Source organism: Tinamus guttatus, unplaced genomic scaffold (assembly GCF_059628265.1).
Source record: "Tinamus guttatus ecotype Peru unplaced genomic scaffold, ASM5962826v1 Tinamus_guttatus_pri_ptg000038l, whole genome shotgun sequence".
NCBI lineage: Eukaryota > Metazoa > Chordata > Aves > Tinamiformes > Tinamidae > Tinamus > Tinamus guttatus.
Window position 1 is genome coordinate 5,597,337 of NW_028288572.1, and position 16,659 is coordinate 5,613,995.

At 37.4% G+C, this 16,659-nt stretch overlaps 1 protein-coding gene across 3 annotated transcripts in view; it reads left to right on the forward strand.

The window, feature by feature from the left end:
- The window catches only part of CYRIB (CYFIP related Rac1 interactor B), a 38,073-nt gene extending 23,470 nt beyond the window's left edge, over nt 1-14,603 (forward strand). For all 3 annotated transcript variants that reach the window (XM_010224367.2, XM_010224368.2, XM_010224370.2), the window contains 9 exons: nt 4,007-4,128; nt 5,904-6,009; nt 7,042-7,178; nt 7,778-7,855; nt 7,943-8,059; nt 8,853-8,932; nt 9,927-10,053; nt 11,234-11,304; nt 13,820-14,603. In XM_010224367.2, the coding sequence (XP_010222669.1) occupies nt 4,007-4,128; nt 5,904-6,009; nt 7,042-7,178; nt 7,778-7,855; nt 7,943-8,059; nt 8,853-8,932; nt 9,927-10,053; nt 11,234-11,304; nt 13,820-13,883 (902 nt within the window). In that variant the 3' untranslated portion in view covers nt 13,884-14,603. The remainder of the gene's footprint in view (nt 1-4,006; nt 4,129-5,903; nt 6,010-7,041; nt 7,179-7,777; nt 7,856-7,942; nt 8,060-8,852; nt 8,933-9,926; nt 10,054-11,233; nt 11,305-13,819) is intronic.
- Nucleotides 14,604-16,659: the final 2,056 nt, after the last annotated feature.

Here is a 16,659-nt window from a genome sequence, read left to right on the forward strand (position 1 = left end):
AATGTTATACTTGGCCCAGTAATACGCTATTTTAAATCTTCTCTTCTATAAATCCATGTAGATCTTTGGTGTGAGCCCATTAATTATAAGGTTCTCACACAATACCTTACATAGTCAAAATGTAATCTCCATAGAGCTTTATAGGGATACAGACACTGAATGTAGAAAATGTTTTAAATGAGTTTCTAAGATTTTCAGGTATTTTATCTGGCCTTAGATTCCAGTGATTTTGTGTGAGCTAATCACATCGAGTGAGTCAGAATACCTCCAAAAAAAATTTTTTTTTTTTGATAAATGCTATAATGGGCAGTTTTCATCACCTTAATGCTGGATACACTTATGTTCTGCTCAGTTACTCACTTAGCTAGTTCAAACAAATAGTTGGCTTAAATTTTCTGCTAATGTCTGTGCAGTACCACTCATAACATGACCTGAGAAAAGTGCTCAACTTTATAAGGACGTTTTGTGAAATGATAAATGAGCACATAGAACTTGAGAGACTTGCAGCTCGACATTGGTGTCATTACTGTGATAGTGTAAATGCTTTTCAAATTCCTGAACAGTAGCTAAAATGCAGAGGACTTTTGATTGCAAGTGCTCCTCTCCAGCTAGCAATGTTCTGCAGTGCCTGCAAAGAACATGGCCCTGTTTCAGAACAACCACGATGATAGTGCTCTCTGTAATAACGAATCTAAAGATAGTTCAACCCCTCAATCTGTCCCTATTAGTTCTGTACCTATCCAGATTTTTTGTCACTAAGCCTGTGTTGCTGGCATGCAGTATGTTCTCGTACCTTCATAACATGTAGTTCACCCAAGAGCACTTGTGTATTGTTTCAAGCCTGCTCTTTTGTCTTCAATACGTTACCGTGTGAGCTTTCCCAGCTCCAGATCTATGCTGTATCTAGTGCAGTCACATTCCCATTCAATTTAAAATCCGCTGAAGGGACGAAGTAAAACAGTGAAACATTCCTCACTTCTGCAAAGGTACCTCAGCATTCCCTTAGTATTGCATAGAATACAGGAAAGTTGGCTTAAATAGCTGGGGGTTGACCCCCGTGGCAACAATATCAAGCCCCTGGACATGTGAGCTGTGCTGCGCTTGCTGTTTGTATTTCTGCCTGTGTATGTGTTTTATTTTTGTTGATGGGAAATGTTGCCAGGTAAATACAAAACTTAGTACAGTTGTGACAGGAACTTGCCTTCAGGTAAGGGACGGGGGGGGACACATGCCTGACATAGTAGGCATCCTTCGTCCCGCCCTTTGGATGTCTGGCATTGCTAGTTGCTTTTCCTTGGTTGTCAAAATGAATGCCCTAAGCATAGCTCACTTTCTTCTTCTGGGCCCTGCACTTTGAGGGAAATGAGCTCCATATTTAGTGATTCATAAATGACAGTCACGTAGCCTAAATGCACAGATAAATACTGATATGGGAATGTACCTCCATCTACTCAAGCTTCCACCACAGCTTGGAAAGAGGAGTCATTCCCTTTTTCCCATCTTTGGTGGGCTTGAAGAATACAGTGCCCTAAACCAACCTGGAGAAGCAAATAACTTATAATGAGGCTTGGACACTTTCTACATTATCTTATAAATCCATCCTGGATGGAATGTGAGGTGAACCTAAAAAGAATGTCAAATATTCTTTTAAAAAAAAAAGAAAGAAAAGGAAGAAAGTACATTTGTTTTCTTAATTTGTGTTCTCTGCTAGATTAAAAAAAAAAAAAGGTAACCCTTATGGGCATAGAAGAATTACAGATAGGAGAGGAACCTAATTGGGACAATCAGATTTACAGCTTTTTTCAATTGAAGATTAGTTGCGCCCAAAATGAAATTCATACTAAAGAAATAATCTGAAAGCTCACTGAATTTTGAAAGAGACATATTTGGAGGTTTTTTATAATAATATCTTTTTTAAAAAAAAGTATAAACTATTGCTTAAGATTTTCAGCAACACTTTAGTCAAGTGAAATACAGTGATTGGCTGACTACATGCTAAGCAAAAGAGGCTATGAGAGGTGGAGGGGTTGACTTGCATGGCCAGCCCTTCATGCCACATTTTGTATCTGAAGGCTGGTTTTCAATTTTAAAATTTTGAATGCAATTATATCTGTTTTGCTTGCCTGTGGGTTTTGAAATCAAGAGTACTAGGAGGAATATTCATGGACCCTTCCGCTGTCCCCGGCCATGTTTGAAAAATGAGCCCCCCTTAGCAGAGAGGGTGAAGGAAAAAAGACTTGAAAAATTCAAGAGGTGGGAGATGTGCTTGGCGTGAGACAATCCAAGTGGCAAGTCTTGATTGCATTATTTAACAGCACAATCTGGAATGCTGCAGAGCTTCACGTTTTATTCTGTATTCCACTAGAGCATTTCATGTTGGTGCATGAACTGCTGCCGGTCGGCTGGTGCTTACCTGTCTGCTTTCTTCCCTCATTTTTTTTGTCTTCATTTCTTACAGCAGTCTTCAGCAGCTTTCAAAATTATAAATGTGATTCTTGTGATGGTCTAAAAAGCATTGGCCACTTTTACTCGATGCCTAATCAATGTGGTGCTCTTATCCATGCGTGTTTTTTTTTTTTTTTTTTAGGAGCCACAAGCTTTTCACACTACAACGTGTGAAAACCATCCTTGAGAACCATCCTAGATGGTTCTCAAAATAAGTCAGTTAAACTGTTAAAACTGTTGCAAGGTCTATATAAGCATATTTACTACTAATGCCCACTATATATGCATTAAACTAGGGGAAAAAAAAAAAAAGCATTATGCAAAAGAAATTACTGGAAATTCCAGACAAGCAATGCATGCGAAATTTCATTTTCTCCTAACACAGACTTTGTTTCATAATGTTTTTCTAGTGTGTAACACTAGGATATTGTCTTTATTTTTCATATGTGCCTAACTTCCATTACCTTTACTGAGAGTAATACACATACAGATCATGAAAAAAACGAAGTACTGTATTAAAAAAAAAAAGGAAACTCTTTAAACTGCACAAAATTCTGAGAATAAATAGTCCACAGATGATTGGATGACTGTGGGTTTTTTTTTTAAGTCCTTTTGTTAATATTCTGACTTTCATAACTTGTTTTGCCCATGTAAATGGAAGAAGTTTTTTTTGAAAGTTTTTTGATATTGGCCATTATCCTAACTATTTTTTTATAGATTGAGGTAAAAGGAATTACCTCATAGCTTTAAGTTTTTTAATTTTTTATATATTTTTAATTGATCTATCAGGTAAATCTGGTCAGAGATATACTTGTATAAGTGCTTATTTTTAATGTTATAGCTGTTTCTTGGATGAATAGTTTTTTTTCCTCAGAACATACTTTCTTTTGTGAATGACAGTTATTTAAACAGGTATGTGCAACTTTCTGAAGTGATGTTCAAATATCCTTCTGATAAGTATTTAGCATGTTATAGAAAAACTTGGAGATGCTAGATCCTTCTGTACTAAACTATAATTTTGCAATTAGTGCAATAAAGAACATGCTTTGAGAACTAAATACAGTTAGAAGTAGAGAAATATAGCTCCATTCCCAGCTTTTCAGTTGGAAAGCAAGGGAGAAGTAAATTAATTAAACTTAATGCAATGATTTTAGTATAAAGTTTTAGTATAAATGAATGCCTCTTGTAAAAGTATGTCTGTAGTTGAAAGTGTTTTTCAAATACTCACCTAAGTCTTTTCTTCATCTAAAGATGGGCGTTACTTATCATGTTGTTATAAAATTAGAAAAGAAAAATTGTCATGATTTCCTTTCCCAACATAATTTTAAATAAGTGGGGAAGGATTGATTCCAGGTTGATAATTTGGAATGCTAAATAAAGCTAAAAGATGAAAAAATACAGTGACTTTTCCTGGATATCCTCATGTATTGTAGTAGCTCTTCAGAGGACAAAGATTCTTAATTATTTCTAGGAAGAATTTTCCCTTAGGTGATGCCTATGAACTCCATGTTTTTGTTTATATATATATATATATATGTATTTAATATGTTCTACTGTTTAGATGCCCAACCTACAGAGTCTGAAAAGGAAATATATAATCAGGTGAATGTAGTATTAAAGGATGCAGAAGGAATACTGGAAGATTTGCAGTCATATAGAGGAGCTGGCCACGAAATCCGAGAGGTGAGCAAGGATGTTACGACTGCATAACCCAGGTTTGCTCATGTGGGATCCTTTCCAGCACCATGAGGTGGTAACTCTCTTGCAGGAACATTTTGTCTATTCAAGTTAATGTCTTAAAGGGAGCTCTGCTCTGGAATAATTCCCTTTTACTAGAACAGATGTCACTTGTTTGAGTAATAGTAATGCACATGTATAATATCAAAAGATGTTCCTTAACAAGAGAACAAGAGTTGTCAAGAGTTGTTGCTCTTGGGCATTCCTTATATTTCTGCCAAAGCCAAACAACCTATTTTTGAATTGGTAGCTGATTTGGGAAGCGCATGATGTGGCTGCAGTTGGATGCTGAGCAGTCTGACCTTCATTTTCCATGATAACTTGGGAAGTCCAATGTGTGCGAGTCCTAAGACAAAAGATGTTCCATATTCATACTCCTTTAATTGCCTTTTATTTAGTATATATTTAAAAGTAAGTGTTTGAAATGGAAGCAAGGTTTCTGCATAGCACCTCACTCCACTCGTCCTTTACCTTCAGGCAAGGGTGGAACAAATCCTCCTCAAAGCTCTTGCCCTTCTGCAACAGATGCAGCATCAGGGGCTCTCAAAGGGAGGAGGTTACACTTAGCTCTGATAAATCCTACTAGGTTAGCCTCTGCTCTCTCCAGATGAATTTTAGATACTCATAGTCATTCCACTTTAATAAGTATTCTGAGTTTTTCCTTAGTCTGTCTCTGTTGAATTCACATGTGAAGTTTAAGAAGCAGAACTGGGTCATGCAAGACCCTCAGGAGGGGAGATAGCTCATTTGTCCTTCAAGGAAGGAACATGTTCAGGGAGAGTCTGTAGGCTCTGGCAGGAGCGTCTGTCACTGCAACAGTCTGCAGCTCCCATGGAGAAAGGAGAGAGTCCTGAGAGGAGGAGGAGGCAGCGGCGGCGGCAGAGGTGTAGCCAAGGCAGGGAGGAAGGAGTGTGCTGCTACCACAGCCCAGAGGTGGCTGAAACAGATCCTGAAAGCGAGGATGTAGCTGTAGAGAGGCAGCAGGAGTCATTAGGAGCATTTTGGTTTCTGTTTTCTTAGTAAATTGAGTGTAGTCTTCTTTAGTCTAACTTATATCTTAGACCTACGGGGTTTGAGTTTAAGGCTTCATTTTTCTGGATGCTTACTATAAAGGTCTAGGCACTTACAGGGTCTAGGCATTTGTACCTCAAAACTCTGGAATAGATCAAGTCTGGATGAGGCTGGATGTTGGGCCTGAATGTTTCTGATTTTTAGCCCAAATTCATAATTGAATGTATTTGATCTTTCTTCCCAATTTCAGAAATTGGTGGTAGGCAATGACATTAGAACTAGCCTTTTTTGATCTGTAAGCAGTTTTGCTCAGAGATGCCCCAATTAAGTCATCAGTTTAAATTAGATGCGATTATGTAACTTTCATTATTTTGAGTAGCTTTATATTTAATGATTTCTTCCTCTCTGTGCCAAAGTTGTTTGTCTATTCAAGATACTGTGCTTAATAGAAGCATTCAGAGCTTTTGGAACGGGCTTGGATTAGTGTAGTCTGTGTCTGCTAACTGGGAGCATCTCAGTAGGTAGAACTGCAGATAGTGGAGAACCTTGTATCTCTCTTGAGAGGGAATGGCCACTTTTGTTACTTTCTGTTTCTTCAAGCAGTTGCTCCAGGTAGATATTCAGTGAAGTCACAGTCATTATTAATCTTAGCATGCTTTTAATTCCTGTCCTTCCTCCCTTTTTTTTTTTTTTTTTTTTTTAAATTTAAGGCAATACAGCATCCCAGTGATGAGAAGCTTCAAGAGAAGGCATGGGGTGCAGTTGTTCCACTAGTAGGCAAACTAAAGAAATTCTATGAATTTTCTCAAAGGCTAGGTAAGTTGAGTGCCATTTCTTTCTCTTTTCCCTCACCACCCACCTCTCTGTAATCAGACATACATCACATCTAGGTCTGCCACTTCTTATTAGATAAGAACTCTTATTTTATAGGTTCTTTTCAGGCACTGGATTTAAGATCCTGTATTTACAAGCCTCCTTGCTTGTGAAAGTAATTTGTAGGAACCTGAGAGATGAGCGAGAGTGGGAGCAGACTTGTGGTTGTCTTTCCTGTTGCTCTGGTACCTGTGCAGAGCACTAACCAGCTGATTGTGTTGAAAGTTGGTGGACTTAAGCCATTGAGTATGATTTTTTTTTTTTTTTTAATGTGAAACAACTTTTCTAATACAAAGAGTACTTAAAAATAACAGGCTTATTCTTTGCGAACTCTGGGAATTCCCTGCTCTGTGGAAATGCTTGAGCTTGCTCCATGTAGGTTCAATACTGTGTGAAGAGTCCTTCACACCTTTTACAACAGCAGCTTGACTGTGTCCAGGCTGTTGAATCATAGTCAACTTCATTTGGTTCTTTGCAAATGCTTTGCTATCGTGTAAGTCTTAGGTAGTGTTACTAGCTTAGCTCACTGAGCTTGTGTATTTGCTGTCCAAAAAGTAGCTTTTTCAGGAGTTTACTTCCCTAGATGAAGAATTGAGGTACTTTCCTCAAGGGTAAGAAGCTGGATTATCAGTTTGTCTTAAATAAAGTGCTACTTTGCTCCTGCAGGTAGGTGTATGTCTCTTAAATCTGTGTCTCATTGTCTTGAAGAGTTTGCGGTCCATTAACACAGGATACTGAAGTGTATTTTAAACATTGAAGGCAAAGATTTGAATAAAGCTTTGCATTATAGCGCTTTGTAAGTAAATGTAGTAACAGTGGCACAAAGCAGCAATTTATCAAGCCCCTTTTTGCATTATTAATTACCATTTCTTTTGGCAGATAGATATTTTAAATCTAGCATGCAGAGTATCAATGCATACAAATAGGAGAAGCAGGTGCATTTGTATATTGAAAACCACTCTCCTCTCATTTAAGAGGCGGGATTGCGAGGTCTCCTGGGAGCCTTGACGAGCACTCCGTATTCACCAACGCAACACCTGGAGCGAGAGCAGGCTCTTGCTAAGCAGTTTGCAGAAATTCTTCACTTTACACTCAGATTTGATGAGCTTAAGGTAAGAACTCAATATAATTCATAAACCCAAAGACTAGAAGAAAGAAAACAGGACTGTTCACTGAAGCAGTCTGGGCTCTGTGCTGTCCCAGAGTAGGGGACACATTAGACATGCAGATCTCTGCTATGCTAAACCACCTACTTCACGACCTGGAGCTAGATTAAAATGAAATGCAGATGAAATATCATATTAGCTTTATGCACTTGATATATTTCAATTAATATTAATCATGCTTCTTCAGTTGAATTCGGTGTAATCTCTTGGGATGAAGCTGCTATGTTACATCCATAGCCCAGCTGATTTTCTTGCTAATGCACGAAGAGCCCAGTTGAAATGATACTGATGTGCTGGTCTAATCCACGCAGTCAAACTGGCAATACATTTTTTTAACTACTAATCTCAAATTAGAAGACATAGTTCTTTTTTTGTTCTTGTTGGATCTTGTTCTGAACATTTTTACAAGGCCTTATGTTTTAGGTATCTCACTTCCCGTTTTCTCACGGGCTTATTTATTTCAGAAGGTTGAACATGTTCTCATAATTGAATTTTATGAAAACTTGTCTTTAGATTTCTTTTGTTTTGCTTTCACGTCTATACAGATGACGAATCCCGCTATACAGAATGACTTCAGCTACTATAGAAGAACTTTGAGCCGTATGAGGATTAACAATGTCCCAGTAGGTAACCCTTAGATGGCATAAAATGTAATCTTATACTAATATTTTTGTGTGTGCACAGAATGACTAATTCTTTTTGTTTGATAGGCAGAGGGAGAAAATGAAGTAAATAACGAGTTGGCAAACAGAATGTCTTTATTTTACGCTGAAGCAACGCCAATGTTGAAAACCTTAAGCGATGCCACAACAAAGTTTGTGTCAGAGGTAAAATGCGGGGCTTTTTCCTGCAGGGCAGGGACATCATTTTAGGAAACAAAACCAACCAAACAAACAAACAAAAAAAAAACAATCACACAAAAAACACAGAATTCTTCTGGCCTGATCTGTCATCCAGAAGTTGAACTTGCATTTTTGAGCTTTAAGAAGCTTGAAGTGTCTATCCTGAATGCTACAGGAGTTAGAGTAACCTCAGCTAGCCACCTTGTGGTGTGTTGTGTAGTTAACACTACAACACTGCTTCCCTCCAGGAAGAAATGGGGGGTGGCCACAGTGGTGGTGCCTGTGTTTTGGGGGTATTTGGATTATATTTGTCTTTCAGAAAGCTGAAAGGGAAGCAACTTGATTTTCTGTGCTTGAAATAAGGAAGGAAATTGAAATGCAGCTTCCTTCTCTCCTTTTCAAGAGACCTTCAAGATGTTCATTTGTAACTTGTAATATTGAAGTGCATCTATAGAAATTTCTGTCTTTAAAGGCCAAATTAGATTTTTCTTTAATTTTTTTCCAAAAGTTAATAATATTGATAGTGTGTCTTTCTAACTAAAATCAAATAAGCAAGAAACCCGTACAGCAGACTTCAGTAGCGTGAACATGACTCTTAAGCCACTGCTTCTTATTATAACACTTCTAAAACTAGTGCCACATTAATAACTTACCATAGCTGTATTGATATTTTTAATTCCTCCCCCTTGACTTGTCATCCGATCACTGATTTGATTTAGATTTTGTAGCCTACTCTTATACCATAATTAACTTGCAAACTGCTTATCTCCTTCTGCAGAATAAAAATTTACCAATAGAGAATACTACAGACTGTTTAAGCACCATGGCTAGTGTGTGCAGGGTCATGCTGGAAACCCCGTGAGTATGAAGAGTGTTTGTCTTATGAATCATCTGTGATGTATTTAAGATGTAACCTGTGATGCATAGGGTGAAAGAAACATACACTGGGAAACTAGGAAGAGTGGTGTTTGCTTTTCACCAACTCAGTTGTTACCCTTGACTTGAGACTAACTTGTCTTTTTTTGCTAGCCATGCAAATCATGTAGTCTACTTTTCCGAGCAAATTAATATTTAAAAGTGGGAGGCTATGAAAGCTAAACAGCCTCTTGGCACTTTTTACAAATGGCTTTCTCATGTATAATTCAGGAAAATACACTCTTAGAGCGTGATTGCCTAGAGCCTCCTGAAAGAGGGGTTCTGAGCAATGCAGTGAATGGTACCTCCTTGCGAGTTTGGCTGCACCAAATTATAGTGCCCCTATCTGGGGAATTATGAAGTGGCTTCAGGCAAGAAGACAGTGTTTTGACCACTGCAAATTTGTGCAATTCTGGGAGTATAAGCAGAAAGTCAAATTGTTGGTTTTTTTTTCTCTTTCTTCTGGGTTCTAAATACTTTCCCATTAATAAAACTCTTTAAGCATGAGACATGAGGTCTAATTTAGTTTCAGACAGATTGCCACAGTACATTTGTTTTGGAGGCTCTTTATGTTTATATTCTTACTATGGTCTATCCTATTTAAGAAAGCAGTTGGAGAGGAAAGGATGAGGCAGCCCTGAAAGCAAAATTAATAAGTCTTGATAAGGAAGTCGAAGTTACAAATAGTATCTGAAATCATGTAACAGCTGGTATTTTAGACCTGACAGTTTTTCTTTGTTAACCTCCAGATATTTCTTCTGAAGGAGTTCTCTGACTGTTGTGGTCAGATTATTAATAGGGAAAAGAAAAACTTCAAAATGTTTTTTTTTCTCCAAGGATTTGTGGCAGGATTTATTTCTTTGATCTTCTTTTCTCTTTACAAATGAATACCCTTATCTTATGTTTGTTAGATGATGCTATTTTTTTTCAATTCCAGTGAATACAGAAGCAGGTTTACAAATGAGGACACAGTATCATTCTGTCTGAGGGTAATGGTGGGTGTCATCATACTCTATGACCATGTGCATCCGGTGGGCGCTTTTGCCAAAACTTCAAAAATTGATGTAAGTTTACTGTTACTAAACAATCATTTTAGGAGTTAAATTGCATATAGGCTGCTTTTCTTTCCTTCAGGTGCTAGTAACAGATGTATACTTTGGAATGATACCAAATGGAAGATATTTACAGTCAGCATACCATATACATGCCTAGTGAGAATTACAGAATAGACCTTCCAGTGCATAAATGGTTGTTAGGGTCTGGAAAGTCTGTTTTTATGAAATTCAGCTAGTGTCTTGAAATGCTTGTAAGTATATATAATAATAGTGTTTGTGTTTAAAAGTCAAAATTAGGAGAGGCTGAGGGAGCTGGACCTGTTCAGCCTGGAGAAGAGAAGGCTGAGAGGGGATCTCATCAGTGTCTATAAGTACCTCAAGGGAGGCAGTGAGGAGGATGGTGCTGGCCTCTTTCCAGTGGTGGCCAGAACTAGAGGGAATGGCCACAAACTGAAGCACCAAAAGTTCCACAGGAACTTAAGGAAAATTTTTTTAACAGTGAGGGTGACAGAGCGCTGAAACAGACTGCCCAGAGAGGTTGTGGAGTCTCCTTCTCTGGAGATCTTCAAAACCCACTTGGACGCAGTCCTGTGCCACGTGCTCTAGGTGACCCTGCGTGTGCACGGGGATTGGACTAGATGATCTCTAGAGGTCCCTTCCAACCCTAAGCATTCTATGATTCTATGATTAGAATGACTGGATATGCAAGTGGAATCCAGCTTCTTCCTCACTTTGACTAGTTTCATTGTCCTCCAAACAGTTTTCAAATGTTAAATTTCTGCTTCTGGTCCTGGTGATCATCTACGGAATATGTGTTGTTAACAACTGCAGTTTAGTTTTGAACTAACAGTTATCCCATTTTGTTAGTTTGTCGTTTTCTCCCTGGCTGAATGTAATTGTTCATAATGGATTTATAGTAAACAAAGATTTTTGTTATTTTTTAAGACTGACACAGCAGTTTGATGTCCGTGTTCCTTTGTTTGTAGATGTGCAGCACTCCAAGCAGGTTACTGAAAGCTTACTTCTCTTCCAGTATCAAGAAGCTCTCTTTACCCTGCTGCAGTATTAAACCTTTTTTTTTTTTTTTTGAATCTGAGAAGCTGAATAGAAAACACTTCTGTAAGCTCATACTTATATGTAAAAATATTTTCTTTGTTTTTATTTTCTGGTTTTCTTTTTATAATTCTAGATGAAAGGATGCATCAAAGTTCTTAAAGACCAGCCTCCTAACAGCGTAGAAGGCCTTCTAAATGCTCTCAGGTATTCTTTATTCTTTCACTTGAAATAATAATTGAATTTGCAGAAATTGTCCACGGCCTTTGGTTCAGGTTTAAGGAGTTCAACCAACCGTTGTAATGGGTAAAAGCTCTATATTTTTTTTGTTTGTTTATTTTGCAAGGTTCTCTTGAGGTGTGTCTTCAAATGTGGATACACCTGAAGAAGCTGCTGAGCTTTAAAAGCAAGGTTACAAACTTGCAGTTGTTACCCTACGATAAGCTTTTGTAAACTGCCTGTAGGATGAGTCTGCAGAGGTAGTAGTGACTGAATAGCTGTTCTACCTACAGTAAGAACTCATGGCAAAGTATAGTACATATCAGAGGTTAACTAGGGTGTGGGTTTCTGTAGCTTTGTGGTCACATCTATGGAGACTGAACTGCCAAACAAGCTGCAGTTGCACAATGTGCCTCCCTACCATAGAAATGCCTGGGTTACTTTCCTTTGGCCATAACTAAAGTCTTGTTCTTATTTCCAAGCTATTTGAGAGTTATTGAAGCAACAGAGTCTCCATAAATATCGAAGACAAGAAGATAACATTGATGGGAGATGTTATAAAAATAATCATCTTATAGAAACATAAAGACTTCTAATAGAATCATACAGCTTTAGTAGTACAGTTAGTACCTGCTAGTAATGTCAGAGAAGTAGCAAAAAATAGCAATAAAGTGGTAGGCAGATGAAGGCTTCTTTCTCATCATTACTTGAAAAAAACATCATACCACTCTGGTAATGTTTGATCGTAACTGGGTATTGTTGTTCATTCACTTCGAAGCATGGAAATTCCGGTGTGCAGTTAAGCTTTCTTTTTCTTAACGAGTAGTGAAACTACTTTGATTTCATTTCCCTCTTTTATGTGTTGTGGTAAGTGAAATAATACACTATTTTATAACAGGTTTCCCATAGAAACTTTTTTTCAGATTGTTAGCTAAAGGAAAAAAAAATACACACACATATACATATATATATTATATATATATATATATATATATATATATATATATACACACCTGAGATGATGATCTTGAGAATTTATATGGGTGTTTTTGTGGGTAAATCATTTTATTGCTCATCTCTGACCATCTTTCAAGTCACAATTGGTGAAATGGTGATCAGTGAAAATCCAAGCTTTCAGAGAAAAAACAGTTTTAACATTTTCTTACTAACCTATTCTGAATGTAGTTGGATAGAGCTTCATTCTTTCCTCTCATAGTTGACACTGTTCATAAAGAATACAGAAAATTGCAGCTCAGGTTCTTGCTCCATTGTGCATTATTTTATAGTTTGTGGTATGAATTTTAGTCTGTGCTCTCCTGATGATCCTTCACTAACCCATTTCGTACTACTTTTTTATCTTAGCAATCCTGGTATTTCGTAGAATTGATTCTTACTTGGTTATGATACTTAAAACTGTTTAAAATCAAGTTTGGAATTACTAGCAAAAGCTGCAGAAGTGGGAGAACTTGATGAGCTGTTTTTTGCATAGATGGCAGAGAGGTTCAAGATGATGTAATGGGAAGTTAAGTTCAGATCTGAGTCTTTGGTTATGGATGAGTGTTGGAAGTTCTCATGTTCTCTCAAGGGATACATAATCTGCCTTAAAAGCCAGTGGAAGGTGGTATAGATTTGGAGGGAGATCAGCTGTTTATAATTTGAAATTCATACAGATATTTTAATCATGTTCAGCTTTTTCACATGGGCAAAGTACCAAATGCAATAGCTTTTCTAGGTTTTAGAGAACATTAGGCCTCATGTTTTTGGAAAATACAAATACCAAAAAAAAAACCCCTATATCAATATAATATAAATTATAAATATAATACAAGAAATAGACTTATATATTCTTTTAAATAACTATTGTATATTTTTGTGGTGAACAAATAATAATATATCACTGCAATTGCAAATCTTAAAGTACTAAATTAACATGATAAATTTAATTACAGGAATAAGTTTTATATTTACCTTTAGCTGGCACTGAAGAGAAAGATAAGTGAAGAAATCACCATACTGAGGCTATACAGTACTTTCTATTCAAATATAAGTTCAAAAATACCCCTGAGAAATTTGAAGGCTGCAGAGATAGTTTAGGAGTGTAGTTACTTTTAAATAAACAGGAAATTAGGTTGAAAAAGTTGTTGACTTCGTTGTCACTTTCATTGATTTTCGTTGTCTTGAAAGGTTTAAGGAGAAGCCTCTGAAACACTATTCTGTTTGAAGTTGGTAACATGAGTTCACTGTGAAGTGGACTATGAGCATCAGAGCCAAAAACCAACTTATATGCATTTCTTAAGATCTGATTAATAAAAGCATTTTCTGAAGAGAATGTCCTTCTTGTGGACTTCGTGTAACAGTTGAGTGGGTGATGAACGCTGGGTAAGGGTTTTATTCCAACTTAAACCTGTAACTTCCTTTTTTCCTGGGTCTGTCTGTGCCAAAATAAGACTTCAATTATGTTCTTGTAAACCTGATAACCTGTTTTTTTTGTTTTTGTTTTTAGGTACACAACAAAGCATTTGAATGATGAGACTACCTCCAAGCAAATTAAATCCATGTTGCAATAACAATTACCTGGAATTAGCACCTGCTGTAGAAACAGTATTCTGCAATGACTGAGATGCACAGATTTTTTTTTTTTAGTGATTGCAACTACTATCTCATTCATTCTTGCTTTTTTTTCTCTTCTCTCTTCCTGTTTACCCTTTTTTTTAATCTCTTTCTTGTTCTTAAGTAAACTCAGACTTCTTTTCTGTGCCAAATCAATGAAAATTATAAATTCTGGAAACTTTCCAGAATAGCCATCCTAAGTGGCAGCTAATTATGCGTTGCATTTGGATTTCTCTGTACTGGGGAAAGATTTGTGACTTGAACTAAATATTTTTAAACTTGTGTTTTTTTCTTTTTTTGAAAAACTAATATTTAATATTGCTTCTTCTGCATGGCAAGACTGCCTACTTCTGCTATTTAAAAATACCTTGATGACTTCATTTTCTATTGCAGCTTTTCATGTGCAACGATGAGGAAACTAAGAGCAGATTTGTTTAAATTAACTGTGTTTGTACAAAATGGTACCCAACACAAAGGTTTTTTTAAATGAGTAAAAACTGTTTTGTTTAAAAGTTACGTTTGCATTTTGACTCATTTTTGTAAGAATGTATGTTGTATGTTTAACCTTTAATAACTAACGTTAAACTGTGGTGTGTGCGTAGCAAAATTACGTATGCATGTTCATGTCAAATGATTGGCTGTGGATAAGATAATAAAATCAGCTTTCATTTTTCTAAGTGTGGTTTGATTTACCAGTATTTTGAGTGAGATGTCTTCGTGCTTTTTGGATTTTTACAAAAAATAAATTTATAAATTTTATATAGTGAAAATTTTGCTGTTTCATTGCCCATAACCACTAGAGTCTAATCCACTGAATTTACACCTAGCATGTTTCAGGGTTCTAGCTCTCCACTCTATGCTGTTTCTCTGTCCTCACAAATATTACTCATATTGGGCTTTGGAGGCAGAACTTTGTGCAGTCCTTTATAGCTACTTGTGGACGTTGCTGAAGAACCTACATCATGTGAGGTCATCGGAAATGACATTCCAAGTTTAGCTGCCTGTTGGGTTCTCCAGTGTCCGTGTCTGGGAGATTGACTTCTCTCTCTGGGCTTTGTCAGTGTATCCACTTTTAAAACCAGGTATTTTGAATCATATCGGAGATCTGAATTTTAACATCTTAAATAATGCCCTTGTGCTCATTGGCTTTACTGGAACAAATTGTAACCTGTGATTGATAGGTGAAGGAGAAAACTTTCTAGGGAGGAAGAGAGTTGAAGGAGAAAAACAGAATCAAGAAGCACTAGAAGAAACATCTTCTGAAGGTGGCATGGTTTTCATCAGCGGGCAAGCAGTAATGTGCTGCTTGTTTCTCTGTGTGATTATGCCAAAAATAGTAATGCTTGGGAGAGGAGATTTGAAATCTCCAAACAACTCTGAACACCTTGGGATTTATTTACTGGACAGGTGTTAGTACAGAGTGGCTAGCTCCAAGTAGAACATAACGGTGTGACCCTCCTTGATTACTTGTGGACACCCTTCTCATGCACCGTCAGAAAAGATTCTCACTATCTCTCCTTGGTTGTTTGCTGTTGGGTTTTTTGTTTGTTTGTTTTTCCTTGTAAAAGGGGGTCTGCATAATTATAAATAATGAGGTTTAAGGAAGCTGTGAAAAAGGCATACAGATACCACTGGTCCAATTGGTTTTTCTTCATGAGGTGCTGTTTCCTTCTGTAACCTGTAACTAGGTTACTGAGACGTTCAGATCATCTGAGGTTGTTGATGTTACCCTAGAGATTTGGGGGTTTTTATTCTGTGTTTTGTTTTGCTTTGCTTTGCTTTTGTTTTTGCTTTTTTTCTTCTATCAAGGATGCCTACTAGTGATACAAGCTAGGAAGACACCAAACCATGTGCTGTGCTGTCTGCAGAAATAAAAAGCCGCTACTTAAACCTTATACTTCTCTCTAGTCCTGGCAGTGTCACAGATGAATGCAACTGAGAAACGATGAATTTGTTTGTTTGTTTTTTTTTTTTTTAAAAAAAAGATCTTTTAGTTTTACTAATGTTAAAAATATTGTTCTGAAACGCAACCAACTGTTCTGTGCCTATCTGAAAGTTTAACTGATGTCCTGTGCTCATTATCCACAGGAGAAAATCAGTTTTCTCTCGGCCTTGTCGGAGTAAATATCATTGAATAGAATCCAGAGGAGCAGCAATGGTTTTCCTCCTGTGCTATATTTTTAGGCAATAAAGCTTTCTCGAGGAAGTACATTTTGCAGAGTACCCATTTTAAGCACAAGTCAGGTCTTTATCAGTTTTTATTTCAGATCTCCTTTGAAGAAAGCTCAAAGCGGTAGATGCAGGAGGGTGTCGTTCCTGAAAAAGTGGAAGGATCTGAGTTCCTTCTCTTCACCCACCTCGCTGGTTCATGATTAACACCATGCAGCTCTCCCTGTATCAATTCCGGTCAGCTCTTTGTTTCTCTGCTGATAGTTTTGTTTTTCAACATTGATCTTTCTGTGGCCTGAGACAAATGAGAGCTTTCCTTTTCTTTCCTCCAGCCTTCCTGTCCCAGGACAGGAGATGAGGGCCGGGCGGCAGTGCTGCAACTTGTGAGCTGGCCTGGAGCAGAGTGTGGGCAGAGTGGGGCATCGCCTGCTCGTGCTTCCCTCTTCTCTGCAACCCTCTTTTTCACAGAATCACTGAGGTTGGAAGGGATCATCTAGTCCAACCCCCCTGCACACACAGGGTCACCTAGAGCACGTGGCACAGGGTGGCATCCAGGAGGGTTTT